Source organism: Perognathus longimembris, chromosome 14 (genome assembly GCF_023159225.1).
Source record: "Perognathus longimembris pacificus isolate PPM17 chromosome 14, ASM2315922v1, whole genome shotgun sequence".
In the NCBI taxonomy this organism is placed as follows: Eukaryota; Metazoa; Chordata; class Mammalia; order Rodentia; family Heteromyidae; genus Perognathus; species Perognathus longimembris.
Genome location: NC_063174.1, coordinates 41533381 through 41547990, shown reverse-complemented (window position 1 = coordinate 41547990; position 14610 = coordinate 41533381). Strand labels below are relative to the sequence as shown.

The window sequence follows — 14610 nt, the reverse complement described above, 5'->3', positions numbered from 1 at the left end:
ATTTTCTTTTTTTTTTTTTTTAAACTCACATTCTACCATTGAGCTACACCCTCAGTCCCAATACTATTTTTCCTAAGGGATCCAGAACCCAAATACATTTTTTAGGACTATTCAAACCATTTCAGAAAATGTAAGAAAATATTTGCACCTGTGGGTCTAGTTGTTATAATTGCAAGGGGAACAGAGAACAAGTTGGAAAAAAGAACTTCATGACTAATGGAAGACTACCTTCTCAAATGACATTTTTTTTTTTTTATCTACAATTGAAATGCTGTGCCTCTTCCCAAAAGCTTTTTAGTTTTGAACTATGGCTACTACTTTGAACCTTTTTTTCCCCTTCTCATACATATTAGTGCCAACCCAATTCAAAAGGTGGAATTCAAATAAGGGCAGCACATAAAACTAGAATTCTAAAATACTAAGAAAAAAGGTAATTTTTTTAAAATCTTAAATACTACCTGGAGTTAAAACACACATACAGGCAGGTTAAGTTTAGGATATACCAAGGGAAACTGTTTACCTGCAGATCAGGGCTTAGATTCTCTATTTCACCTAGGAAATTTTGAAAATATGCCTGTAAGGGGTGTTTGAGCTTCTTTTGCTCAAGGCTAGCGCTACTTGAGCCGCAGCACCATTTGCGGCTTTCCTGTTTATGTGGTACTGAGGAACAGAACCCAGAGTTTCATGCATGCTAGGCAAGCACTCTAGCAGCCCTGTGTTAGGTGTGTTTACTAGGATGTTTAGTGTAACATTGCTATGAAAATGAAAAAATTCACCAAAAGGAAAAACTTTTATGTGTGTATGTTGTGTGTGTGCGTATAATGGTATGCACACGTACAGTCATTGGTAAGAACATACGCACAAGTATATGTGCATGTGTGTATATAAGACAGTGGGTATGCGGCACATTTATTTATTCATGCTGGGGTCAGTTCCTTCACGCCAGTAATCCTAGCTTCCAGAAGACTGAGCTCTGGAGGACCACAGTTTAAAGCCAACCTTGGCAGGAGGTTCAAGACTCCATCTCCAAAATAACCAGCCAAAAAGCTGGGCTGGAAGCATAGCTCAAGAGGTAGAGTGCCAGCTGAAACCCAATACCAGAAAAAAAAAAAAAAAAGAAGAAAAAAAATCATATTGGGTTGGAAGTGTGGCTCAAGTGGTATAGTGCATGAGGCCTTGAATTTAAACTCCAGTACTGCAAAGACAAAAACAAAACCCCTTAAATCATGTAGAAAATAATGTAAATGACAAACACACAGAGAAAGATTTGGAAACCCACACTACAAATAATAACAGCAGTTACCTCTAAAACAAGGTTAATTGTGCTCAGGAGGAGTGGAAACAATATTGTTTTGTTTGAAAATTAACTTTCTAAAATAATGAACTGATATTAGGATGAACAATTTTGAAAAAGATAATGACTATCAACTTTTAAGAAGTAAAACATATCAAAAGTCAACCCAGGGCGTAAGATATCACAAGAAATGTACACACTGCCCTACTATGTAACTGTACCCTTTTTGCACAACACCTTGTCAAAAAAATTTGTGTTCAATTAATAAATAAATTCAATTAAAAAAAAAAAGTCAACCCACCTTTGATGGTGCTAGGTGCCAGCGGTCTTTCCGCAGTGGAAACAGAAAGCGGCAGAGTTCAGAACCAGATACTCTGACCAAATCCACACCCAGATACAGCCACTCAGCTGCTCCCCTCAACGGAAGGCATTTTCATCCTAGTTCTCTGGCACAAGCCTGCACCCACTATGTGAGTACACTCAAGGTGCTTACCTGTAATCTTAAGAAAGGGACACTGGAAGGATGTGAGCCATGCTCCCAGTGAAAGCAAGCAAATGGACAAAAATTTAGCATTAATTTAGCATCAGTATTGCTATCTGGCTCAATGAAAACAACTGTTGTTTTCAAAATGTCAGAACCAAAGGCGGTCAAATATTGACACATCGATGTTTTCTTTCCTCCTCCAAGTATTTTTGTTTTGCTGCCTTCGAGTGCTCTCTGAGGATGTCTATGCAGAGGATATTGCCAGTACTTCCTTCATGGCTACCAATTAGGCAGGTAGAGGGAGTGGCACTGATTGAGTATACATGAAATTCACAATTTATAACAGCACAAAGCAAAATAAAAACCTATTTAGAGATCTGGTAAATTAGGTTCGCAAAGACATATAAAGTTTTCTACAGCTGTAAAAGAGAATCGGATGGAATGCTAGTTAGTAATAAAAAAGGAACAAACTATTGATGTACAGAACTTGAATGAATTTCAAGGGAACCATGCCAAGTGAAAAAAAAGCTACAGTATCAATCACAAGTTATATATTTCATGTGCATAACTTTTTTTCTGTAATTTTTAAAATCTTTTTTTTTTTGTGTGTGTGTGTGGGGGGGGGGAAGTCCTGGGGCTTGAACTCAGGTCAGGGCCTGAGCACTGTCCCTGGCTTCTTTTTGCTCAAGGCTAGCACTCTACCACTTCTGGCTTTTTCTATATATGTGGTGCTGAGGAATCGAACCCAAGGCTTCATGTATATGAGGCAAGCACTTTACCACTAGGCCATATTCCCAGCCCTCCTTTTTCGTTTTTTGCCAATTTCTTTACACTGAAGTCATTTGTCACATGAATTTTCTAAAGCAGTAGTCCCACAATTATCCTCAGTTATGTTAACCTGTATTTTCTACAAATTGGCAGAGGTGATCTGTGACTCTTGTTGATTTTCCCTTCCCTGGCATGAGAGCACAAAGCCTTGGCTGTAAAACCCATGATCATGGGTGACTATCACTACTTATTTGATTGGAATTAAGTGCTAAAAAAGATTAATAATAGTTAAAAGTAAAACACCATCTACTAGTAAAACACAGGCTTTAAATCTCCTAAACTACAGCAGGTATTCTAAAGTTTTGCTTTTGCCATGACAAGACAGAGGGTAGCTTTAATTATATAGTAAAATGAGTTTGTCTTTTTATAAGTAACACTTCTACTTGGCCATCTTACAATGCAGGTTCATAACAACTGAAGTTAGCAGGATAAAACTCAATACAAAGCTGGATTAATAAAAGCAACCAAGAAAGACCTGCATATAGAAATGTGTTATAGGGCAATAAGCAGTAAAAAGTTTATTAAATACTACAAATAGTGTAATTATTTAATGATGCAAAGTATACATTCAATATTGACTTGTTAATGAGTATAAAAGTCTCAGGCTTAAAACATTCAAAACTTCAGGAAAGATAAAAGCATATAGAAAGTAACCAGGATTTTTACCATGTTAAGAGTCTTCAGCACTATAACAACAGTTGTTGAACTCAAAGTGTTACTATTGGACTGCTAGTAAATATTACCTATAGTCACAGTTTTTAATGTAGATCATACAACTAAGGGACTTTCACTGGTGGCCCAAAAGAGAACGCTTGAAAATATTGGTCTTCAGCGAACGCATTTACAAATTGCTGAGCTAGCTCACCAACTGAAAATGGCATTTGAGGAAAGTTCTTCAACTGTCTTTTTCATGCTAGATGACATTTTTCTTTGCAGAATGAAAAGGGGAGGAGCTCCCTTTCTGTGTTTAAAGATGAATATACTTGGGTTTTAGTTTTGTTCCTGGGCTCAACCTGGTATTATCCACAAGAAAGGAAATTCCGCACAGAAGGCCATGCTCTCCAACAGTAAGCAATCTGGCATGAACCTGAAAGCTTGACAGGCATAAAGGTCACATTCCAGAGGGCTCTGCATCTCCACATTCCTTCCCTGTGATTTTGATTTAAAAATCAACTCAAGTTCTATGGAGCGTATAAGCTCTGCTCACCAGGATTCTAAGCCAGATAAAGAAAAAAAAAATCAAATCATAGCATAAGAAAAAAAAAGGAGAACTAAGAGAAGAATGGAGGGAGAACCACCATTACCAACATGCGTGCGCGCGCATGCGCGCACACACACGCACACGCACACACACACACACACACACACACACACACACACACACACACACGGAGTTAAAAATATAAACCAGACATTCTCTGAACTGATAAACATAGGAACTTTGTCTCCACTTTAAAGCCTGAAGATCAACAAAGAAATCAACTTTTAAGCAAAAATGAGCATTTTGAGTATCACTGAATCTTATAAATTGTACAGGTTTTATGGAACCACTGAGCTATACAATATTCAGTGGGAAAGAGGTTTGGCAAAGTTCAGCTAGGACATACCATATTTTTCAAAATCAAGAATAAAAATTTTAAAAATAAGAGAAAAGGGCCCATGCTGTATAGCCCATGAATCTTATTGGCTTTATTGTGAAAGTTTATTGTTTTTAATTGTAGTACAATCAGCTACCAGTTACATACAGTAAAAAAAAAACAAAACAGCCACAAAGCAATGATGATATAGATAGTCTGTGATATTGTACAGTGGAGGAAACAGTCTGTTGGAATCCCCCAGTAGAGCCCCTGGCTTCAGCAGATATGCTCTCTTGCCCTCCCCAAAACAGTTAAAAACAAACATTAATGTCTTGCTTGGGTACAGCAAGATTCTAAAATCTCTTGGGGATACCAGAGAACTTTAGAAAACAAAAGTAGTAAAAACAAATAAAAACTGATATGTGGAAGCATGGTGACACACAAGGAAGCTCCATGAGGCCTTGGCTTCGGATCACCTCAAAATGGGTCACCTGCAAAGAGAAGAAAAAGTTGTCACAATAGGAAAGCGCAGGCAGAAAGCTCAGTATCCTAACATGATTCTACCCTTCCCAAATCCATAGAAATCAAGCTTCTCCCAAGTCCTATGTTTTGTAAGTGAGTCAGATTACCGAAAACTGCTCATTTCTAATACCCCATATTATAAACATTAAATATTAGCAACTATTAACTACTTACTCATTTAGAACTAGGAAACAGCCTTTTTAGCAAAGCATGCTATCTTCTTTATCTTAAACCCTTCGAAGCAACCACACAGTAGGCTATTTACCTGACTGGGTATACTTACCTTAGAGGAATAATGACTCCATTCAAAAACTAAGTGTCATATATATTTGGTTCGATTGAGGGCTTTTTCAGCCAGGTGACCACTTTCATCTGTAATTTTCTCCCAATCAGTCTGTCCGACCACAAAACCTATGGCCCTTTTCCTATCTGCATCCTTCTTTTCTTCCAGGTCTGCCCATCTCACCTAAAGAGAACACAGCATTAGGCTGTACAGAAAACAAACTAAAATACAAACACACACATACACACACACACACACACACACGTAAAAGTCTCTTTCCCTCTTTGCACAGTTTGAATCTAGAAGTTAAAAAAAAAGAAAATTAACCCAAAAGAGCTGAGAAAATAAACCATATGTCTGTCTGTCCTAAGTTATAGAGAGAAAACCCTAGTCAATCACCAAGTTCTAACCACTCAAGCTTCTGAGCAGTTCAGCTTTCTGCTCAGTTCTGTCCTCTCTACCATTCTTCTACCATTCCCTTTTAACTCATGGACCTCTCTTTTCTTTTTTTAACCTGAAGCACTAATCTTGTCTAGTCTTCCTTTTCATCGCCCCATCCCATTCTGCCATAGTGACCCTCCTAAAACATGCATAATGCGATCTTCCCCCAATTCAAACTCTTCCCTAATGTGTAAATATAAAGTCCAAGCATGGAAGTCCCATTTGATCTGTCCACTGATTCTATTGCAACTCAGGCCAGTGTCTCTAGCATTTTATACAAGCAACCCACTCACTGCTAAGTCTCAGCACCCGAAGCTATGTCACAGCTCTGTAAGTTTGCATGCACTAGTCTCAAGTCCAGAAACATTTTTCCAACCCTTGTCTACCTCACATCAGTCTAGACAAACTCCCCTGCCTTTTCCAGCCTTTCATTTGCTAATTAATCACTGCTCTACCAGAATTTTTAGATCTTAATGTACACTTTTGAATTTCTGCACTGTATAGTATAATTACCCATGTGTAACTATCTTTCCTATATATTCTCCATACACATTAAATATGGACTACATATATCTTTGATCAAGTACTGTGTTTTATTAATCTCCACACAGCAAATATTTCTTGAAATTTAACCTTCGGGAGAAAATAGGGAAGTAATTTTATTACTTTCATTCAGCAGTAATCTTAACAATACCAGTTGAGAGCCACTGACTCTCAATTAGTATCATTATTAAGATTACTGCTGATATATAATCCAGAGATATTTCCTACTCGTGCTGTTTTAGTTTTGATGCTAGTACTAAAGCTTGAACTCAGGGCCTAGATGCTGTCTCTGAACTTTTTTAGTTGGGCTAGTACTCTACCACTTGAGCCACAGCTTCACTGCTGGCTTTTTTTGGTGATTAACTGGAGATTAAGAGTCACAGACCTTAGCCTCCTGAGTAGCTAGGATTACAGGTGTGAGCTGGCTGATACTGATTATTTTTTAAAAATAAGTACTCTTAGATGTTAACAAGCTTTAAAAACATATCTGTCTATAAGAGCTCAAATAATTAAAAGTGACACTGTTGTTTGCAGTACACAGCACCAAACTCTACAAAGAATTTAAAAGATGGAATTAAAGTGTTTCGAAAATGACTGTGCTCTGTTCACATCTCTAATATGCACTTATGCTACATTAAAATTACTTATTTATGTGTTTGACTCCTTCACTGGATAAATTTCTTACAAAGGACTCTTGTGTAATTTAAAACACTAAAATATAAGAAGCACAAAAATGACTTTCAGTTAGAAATGGCTTCTTGAATGTCAGTGTGTCAATTCTATATTTACGGGGGTATTTTTGAGATTTATAACACATTTGCCAGTTTTCTTAACTACAAAATAAAATCTTGACTAACATTTAAAGGTTTAAGGTACATATATTTCATCCACTGTCACTAAAATATTTCTAAAATAGACAAATGAATAAGGGAAATGTTTACTTCCCACAGTCATAAAAAATATAAATCAAAGTTCACATAAGTTGCTATATTACATCCCCAAAAGCAAATAAAACATCTTTAAAATAAATTGTATTTTTAATGCCTAGTCATTTGGGTAAATTTATGTTATGATCAATTCAACAGAACCATGTTTTTATTATAGTTTATTTCAACTGAAGAGTGATTGTTATCTGAGTAAAACAAGGGAAAGAGTTCTCATTTCAGAGTGGGTAGGGCTAGACACAAATGGAAGGCAATTAATGGGATCCCTTCAAACTATATAGACAAGGTAGGCGCAAGGACTGTCTGTAGTATTTGAAAGAGCTTAGAAACTCGGATTCTTTAAAGTGACAGTCATTGTCAGGGAGGTTTACTGGCATTTTTATTCTCTTAAAATAGTGTTCTAATATTTAAGCACCAATGAAATTCGTTAAAAATTAAAAGCAAACAACACATAAAAGATAAATGATATATAACCTGTGCATATCTGTGTATGTGTGTGCACACGTACATGCCGCTCCTGAGGCTTAATTAAACTCAGGGCCTGGGCACTGTCCCTGAGTCAAAAAAGCTCAAGGCCAGTGCGCTATGCTTGAGCCAGAGCTCTAACTCTGGCTTTTAGGTGATTAATGGGAGACAAGAGTCTCAAGGACCATCCTGTCTGGACTGGCTTCAAACTGCAATCCTCAGATCTCAGCTCTTGAGTAGCTATGATTACAAGTGTGGGCCACTGGTGCATTGGGGCCCGGCTACAACGTTTTTTTTTTTTTGTTGTTGTTGTTGTTGTTTTTGGCCAGTCCTGGGCCTTGGACTCAGGGCCTGAGCACTGTCCCTGGCTTCCTTTTTGCTCAAGGCTAGCACTGTGCCACTTGAGCCACAGCGCCACTTCTGGCCGTTTTCTGTATATGTGGTGCTGGGGAATCGAACCCAGGGCCTCATGTATACGAGGCAAGCTCTCTTGCCACTAGACTATATCCCCAGCCCCGGCTACAACCTTTTTGTGTATGTGTGCCTAGGGCATGAATTCAGGGTCTAGGCTCGGTCCCCGAGGTCTTTTGTCCTGGATTAGTGCTCTACCACTTCAGCTCCACAACTTCATCTCCACTATAGGCTTTTCTGGTGACTAAATTGGGAGATCAGAGTCATGGATTTTCCTGCCTGGGCTGGCTTTGCACTGCGATTCTCACATCTCAGTCTCCTGAGTAGCTAGGATTACAGGAATGAACCACCTGTGCCCGGCTACAACTTCACTCTTAAAGAAATTCAAGCTGAGGGTATGGTTCAGTAGAGTGTACACTGAGCAAGTGTAAGCCCAAGTTCAAACTCCAGTATCACAATAAAAAGGAAGGAAGGAAGGAAGGAAGGAAGGAAGGAAGGAAGGAAGGAAGGAAGGAAGGAAGGAAGGAAGGAGAAAATATTATATACATTTAAGAAAAGACATGTGAAATAATGGGAGATCAAGGTTCAAGGTTGGCTGGAGGTATGGTTCAGTAGAGTGCACACCAAGCAAGTATGAGCCCAAGTTCAAACCCCAGTATCACAATAAGTAAAGGAAGGGGTTCGAACTCAGGACTTGGGCACTGTCCCTGAGCTGCTTTTGCTCAAGGCTAGCACTCTACCACTTTGAGCCACAGATCCACTTCTGATTTTTTTTTGTGGTTAATTGGAGATGTCTCATGGCCTTTCCTGCCTGAGCTGACTGACCATGATCCTTAGATCTCAGCCTCCTGAGTAGCTGAGATTACAGGCATGAGCACCAGCACCCAGCTAATCCCCCTTGACCTATTAAAATATCATTCCTTTTAAAGTTGCCATTGTTTGCACAGTAGTTATTTATCACCCTGTCCCTTACTGATACCAGTACTGTCCCATGAGACTCTTATCTCCAACTAAATACTAAAAAGCTGGAAGAAGAGCAGTGGCTCAAATGGGAGAGCCTTGAGCACAAAAGCTCAAGGACAGCACATAGCCCATGGGCTCAAGCCACAGGACTGGCATAAATGGAAAAGAAAGACAAGGCACAGGCTGGTGTGGTAGCACTCATTTAACCCAGCATGGGGAGACTGAGGCAGTATTTTGAGACCAGCCTGGCCCATGAAGTGAGATCTGAGAAGGGTTGGAGGGGGGAATGCCAAGACACATGCACTAAGATTTTCATTATAGTATTTGTGCTCTCAACAAAATGGGACAGTACTGGTTCGAACCCCAGGACAGGGAGAGGGGGAACATTTCTATTTCGGCATACTCAATATTATTCTTTTCTATTTATACTTTCTCTTTGGGCAAGATAATTTGGCCTCATGGTTTGCTGTTTGTGCTAGTACTGGGGCTTGAACTTCAAAGTTTCTCACTTTTTTTCCTGCCATGGCTAACACTTTATCACTTGAGCTATTTCCAGCCTCTCCCTCCCTCCTTTCCTTTCACATCCTTTCTCTTCTCCCTCTCACCCTTGAAAATTGGTATAAAATATCAAGAACTTTTCTGCCAACACTGGCTTTGAACTGTGATCCTCTCAGATATCAGCCTCCTGAATAGTTAAGATTACAGGCATGAGCCACTAGTACTCAGTTGGTCTCATGGTTTTAAATAACATTTTCTTTTCTTCTTCTTTTTTTTTTTTTGGCCAGTCCCGGGGCTTGGACTCAGGGCCTGAGCACTGTCCCTGGCTTCTTTTTGCTCAAGGCTAGCACTCTACCACTTGAGCCACAGCGCCACTTCTGGCCTTTTCTATGTATGTGGTGCTGAGGAATTGAACCCAGGGCTTCATGTATACAAGGCAAGCACTCTACCACTAGGCCATATTCCTAGCCCCTTAAATAACATTTTCTCAAATTTATTGTTATAATCCGATTATTTCCAGTGAATTTCATACTTGTATATCCAACAGTCAACTTAGTCTTCTAATTTAATTGGTTCTTCACTGAAGTATCTCTTCCAGATTTCTCTTTCTCAGTACATGACACGCCTGTGAAATACTCTTGATCCCAGCTACCCTGGGAACTTTCATACATTCAATCCATTAAGTAGTCCCACAGATTCTCTTTAGCATCCTACTCTGTACCTGGCTCTTTTGTCCAATGACAAAATGACAACATTGGATACTCCCAATTCTTACAGGTTGCAGTTCTGTTCTTCACTTTTTAGTTACTTGTATATTTTGATCTGAAATTTTTTGAACACGTTTTCTGAACATGTAATATAATTTTATTTATTTATTTATTTATTTATTTGCCAGTCCTGGGCCGTGGACTCAGGGCCTGAGCACCCTGGCTTCTTTTTGCTCAAGGCTAGCACTCTGCCACTTGAGTCACCACTTCTGGCCATTTTCTGTATATGTGGTGCGGGGAATCGAACCCAGGGCTTCAAGTATACGAGGCAAGCGCTCTTGGCACTAGGCCATATCCCCAGCCCCATAATATAAAAATTTAAAGGTGACTCACACCTGTAATCCTAGCTACTAATGAGGCTGAGATCTGAGGGTGGCGGTTCAAAGCCAGCCAGGGCAGGAAAGTCAATGGCTCTTATCTCTAATTAACCACCCCAAAACCAGAAGTGGTGCTGTGGTTTAAAGTGGTAGAGCACTAGCCTTAAGCAAAAGAGCTTAGGGACAGCGCCCAGGCCCTGAGTTTAAGCCCCATGACCGCCCACTCCCCCAAGTATTTTTTAAATTGTTCTTAAAAATAGCATTCATATGATTATCTGTCTAAACCTTTCTAACCTTTTGTCTGTTGGCAGTTATTGATAATGTTTCTTACCCTCTTCTTCCCAGGCTCAGAAGCACGAGTTTCATAATCATCAGGGAGCTGAAGATAATCTTCCATTCTGCTAGCAATCGCCTCCCAGTCACGTTTCCTTTTAGTGCCAGTCCTCAAGCCATCCAACTTGTCTGAGGGACAAACACAGAGCCACAGCATTAAGAAAGATTGTGAATTTTCATACAACACACAAACAAAGGAAAAGGAAAGCTGGAATACTTTCAGAGGGCATATCCATATTTTTGAGTGCAGCATCACTTGCAGATCCAAATTATCTTCTCGGCTGAGATAACATCAAGTTCTCTGCCATTTCCATAGTCTGTTTGGTGTTTCTATTAGCAGTCTTAGGCTACCATTGTCTCCTAGCCTCCCTGTCCTGCTACTCTCACAAAAAGCTAGCTCTTGCAGTCTGAAGGAAAACGAAAAGTTGGGTTTTCCTAATGACAGTGACTTTCAATCCTGTTTTTTTCTTTAACACAATATAACTCATTTGATGTGCAATCATCTTTGATACTGGGTCATACGAAAAGCAAGTAATAAGAAGAACTTAACAGCTATGTTTAAGATGATTTTAGATGAACAGTTTCTAGAATTTTGGCGGCTCTCAGTAAAATCACTGTAAGTTAATGTTTATCAACAAGATGACTGTATGAGGTTGCTACTTTGAATACACCATGAAGTACTCTTGACGATACTGTGGTTAAGGGTTCCTTAGTGAAGTGACAAGATTTGATACTTCTTTTTGAACCCTGGGAGGATAAGGCTTCTCAAGGACTGACGACTATAATCAATTAAAGAAAAGGAATTGTACTTTAGAAGTCATGGAATATAAGAAAACGTGTTGTATCGTTTTTATTGGTTAATATAATTTTGAACACAGATGTAAAATATGAGTTATAGGCATTTTTGGCTACAATGAAGCACTAAGCTTTTGAATCACTTGAAGCTGTACAAAACACACTATTATTAAAGCAGGCTTCCAAAGGAAAGCCTGAAAACTTCAGAAAAACACAATAACCACACTTCATTGAACTCCATTAAGGGTACAAAGTACATGTAACAGAAGTCTTCAAGGCACCAAGTTGGAGAGAATTTGATATGAAAAGGAAAGCACAATGGAAGCAGTGGTAAGGAGGGTGAGTTTATGCTTCAAATGTACAAGTTACTCACATGACTGTGTAAGCTCTAAAAACCAGAAAGAATTTGAATAAGTGTCAAAGCTTTTAGTTTTCAAATCCCTCCCCCCAACAAAAGCAATTTCATTGAGAAAAAAAAAACTCAACACCATCAATAAGGCAAATGACAACACTTTACAAAACTCAAGGAAATGTTATCATCTTGTTAAATGGGTTCCATGAAACTAACCTTCTATCTCCTCTACGAACCACATGCTAACCAAATGGCTCTATCTAGAGACCATACTATACACGATAACACAAGTGGCCCCCTGACTGCACAGGACTCGGGATATGGCATCAGAACATCAATGAGGTCCCATAAGCAATAAAACACGTCTCATTTCTACAGTGTAACAGCATTAACAGAGGAGTAGGAAGCCCCAACACACATATTAAACAAACCTCGATGGATTTCCAAACTTAACACCATCCATTTTGACATTAACATATTTTTCAAAGGAAAAATTTCACATTTCAATTCCAAGAATAGAGCCTGGCAGGCAACAGTGCAGAAGGGCAGTGTGAAAAACTGCAAGAACTTCTCATACACTAGATACAGATCAGATCTATATTTGCAACATGAAATCCAATACAGCATGCATTTCTAGTCAGAGTAACCATTCATTTAATTTGAAATTTTACTGTGCAAGCATATTATAGTTTCCTTTTGGGGGCTGAAGAAAGGCTTGCAGCTCTCCCATATGGCACACTGGAAACCCAAACACACAGATGGATGGTATAGGGTGAGGGAAGAGGAGTCTGGGGTGTTAATTACAAGTCTGGTATCCAAAACACTCATGCTAGTGATGGTTAGAGGTCTGAGTTTCAAAAGATAAAATTTTAGATGAAGATGAAACTTTAAATCCAACTTGGTAGGTCACAGAATTTTACCAAAGCTTTAAAACAGTGTATATTATTTTCATATAACGCAAGAATTCCCTAGATACATCTAGCATTTCCTAAATATAGATGGTATCTGGAAATTTGTTCAAGGTGAACACACAAGGTTTTGTGCCTAAGCAAATAATTACATTCTAATTCTGAAGAGATGAGTCTGTTTTAATGTGCAGAATGCCAATATACGACTCTGAAGTACAGACAAATGACATTGGGATGAGGAAAACCAAAATACTTCACATAGAGAAACTTAAATTAGGATGGTAACAGTCTCAAACATTCTATTTCTTACAGTGTGAGAAACTAAAATCACATTACTGAGTTAAAATAGTTTCAATCCTGAGTCCCAACCTATGCATTAGAGTGCCTGTGTCCCAGTTGGGAAGGAGCAGTCAGGTGTGACTGAGGTGGAGAGGCAGCTTTTAACAACTCCATGACCTTGATGCCAGATATAACTCAGTCCTGTCCCAAACTGTCTTAAACTATGCTCTTTTATTTAAGAGACATAGGCAGAACTGTACACTGAGCAGAGATCAAGAACCTGCAGTGAAATCTAAGCAGCTGTTTGAAATATTATAGGTGAATACTTTCTTTTTGGCAGATTCATTTGTACATCAAAGTTCCCCAGTTTCAGCTCTTTCAGCTCACAAATAACACTCCTAAAGGTCAGTATGTGTCCACCCACCATAATCCTGTCACCAAGAGTATTGGAAGAACGTTGGTACTTAGAAAAATAAGTTACACCTGTAAACAAACACTAACTTTGTTAGGATAAAGAGGCAACGTATATATAGGCTATAACTCTCAGCTGAAGATCCTCACAAGAGGAGAAACTTCTTCTCAATTGGCTCAATGGACCAATCTCAAAGAAGCAAGCACTGTGAAGGAAGCTCACATTCAAGTTGCCTTCCTCCATAGCTGGATTCGCTCTCAAGATAACATAGTAGTGCAAGATGCAAGCCCTTATAGAAAACATCATTGTTATTCCTATTAAAAATAAGCAAAGACTCAACTGCAAAACCTCTATAATTTTTCTAGATTCATTACCAGATCTTCAATGTCAATAGCTGGAATGATTTATGTAAGAATCCACGTATGCAATTTATTGTGTAATGCTGTCTTTAAAATTGATGGAATTGTTTCAGATGTATTTTCTGAGAAGTAAATGGTAGATAAGCCAAATTTTTCCTCCCCAGAAGTTAATACCAGTATGAATACCATGTTTTCTTGAGCAGTCATAATAACTGAATGTCATTTTCTTTTCTCCTAGAAAGGAGGGGCTGGGAATGTAGCTTAGTGGTAGAGTGCTTGCCTAGCATGCATGAAGCCTTGGGTTTGATTCCTCAGCACCACATAAACAGAAAAAGCCAGAAGTGGTGCTGTGACTCAAGAGGTAGTGCTAGCCTTAAGCAAAAAGAAGCCAGGGACAGTGCTCAGGCCCTAAATCCTAAGTCCCAGGACTGGCAAAAACAAAACAAAATAATACCAAAAACTAGAAAGGAAAGTAGAAAATGAACTAGCTCAAACTTAGCAGAACACTATCACAAATTATGTACTATATATAATGCCTTTGAAGAATATCTGCTTAGTTATTTATCACATTTATAATCACTTTTATGATTACTCTTTGCTCCAAAGATAATCACTGTTTAGAGAACCAAAGAAATTATCTTAAAAGTCTTACAGGTTATTTAAAAAGTACAGAACTTTAAACGGAGCTAATTTAATGTCAGAATAAGCAGAACAAGAGCAAAAACTAATTTATGGTTATCACTTTCCTATATACTTTATATGTAAGTACTTATGGTCTAAGGAAGGAAATGGCTGGTAATAAGATTTCACATAGAGAGTAAAAGACTAGAAAACT

General features: G+C 38.6%; 1 protein-coding gene across 4 annotated transcripts in view; it reads right to left on the bottom strand.

Annotated features, from left to right (window-relative positions):
- Window positions 1-4269: 4269 nt before the first annotated feature.
- Ylpm1 (YLP motif containing 1) overlaps window positions 4270-14610 on the bottom strand; it is a 73264-nt gene continuing 62923 nt past the window's right edge. For 3 of the 4 annotated variants that reach the window (XM_048362327.1, XM_048362328.1, XM_048362330.1), the window contains 3 exons: window positions 10669-10799; window positions 4989-5171; window positions 4270-4674 (listed from right to left, as the gene is read on the bottom strand). In XM_048362327.1, the coding sequence (XP_048218284.1) occupies window positions 5025-5171; window positions 10669-10799 (278 nt within the window). In that variant the 3' untranslated portion in view covers window positions 4270-4674; window positions 4989-5024. Of the gene's footprint in view, window positions 4675-4988; window positions 5172-10662; window positions 10800-14610 lie in introns of those variants that run through there. The other variant, XM_048362329.1, reaches the window with a different exon arrangement.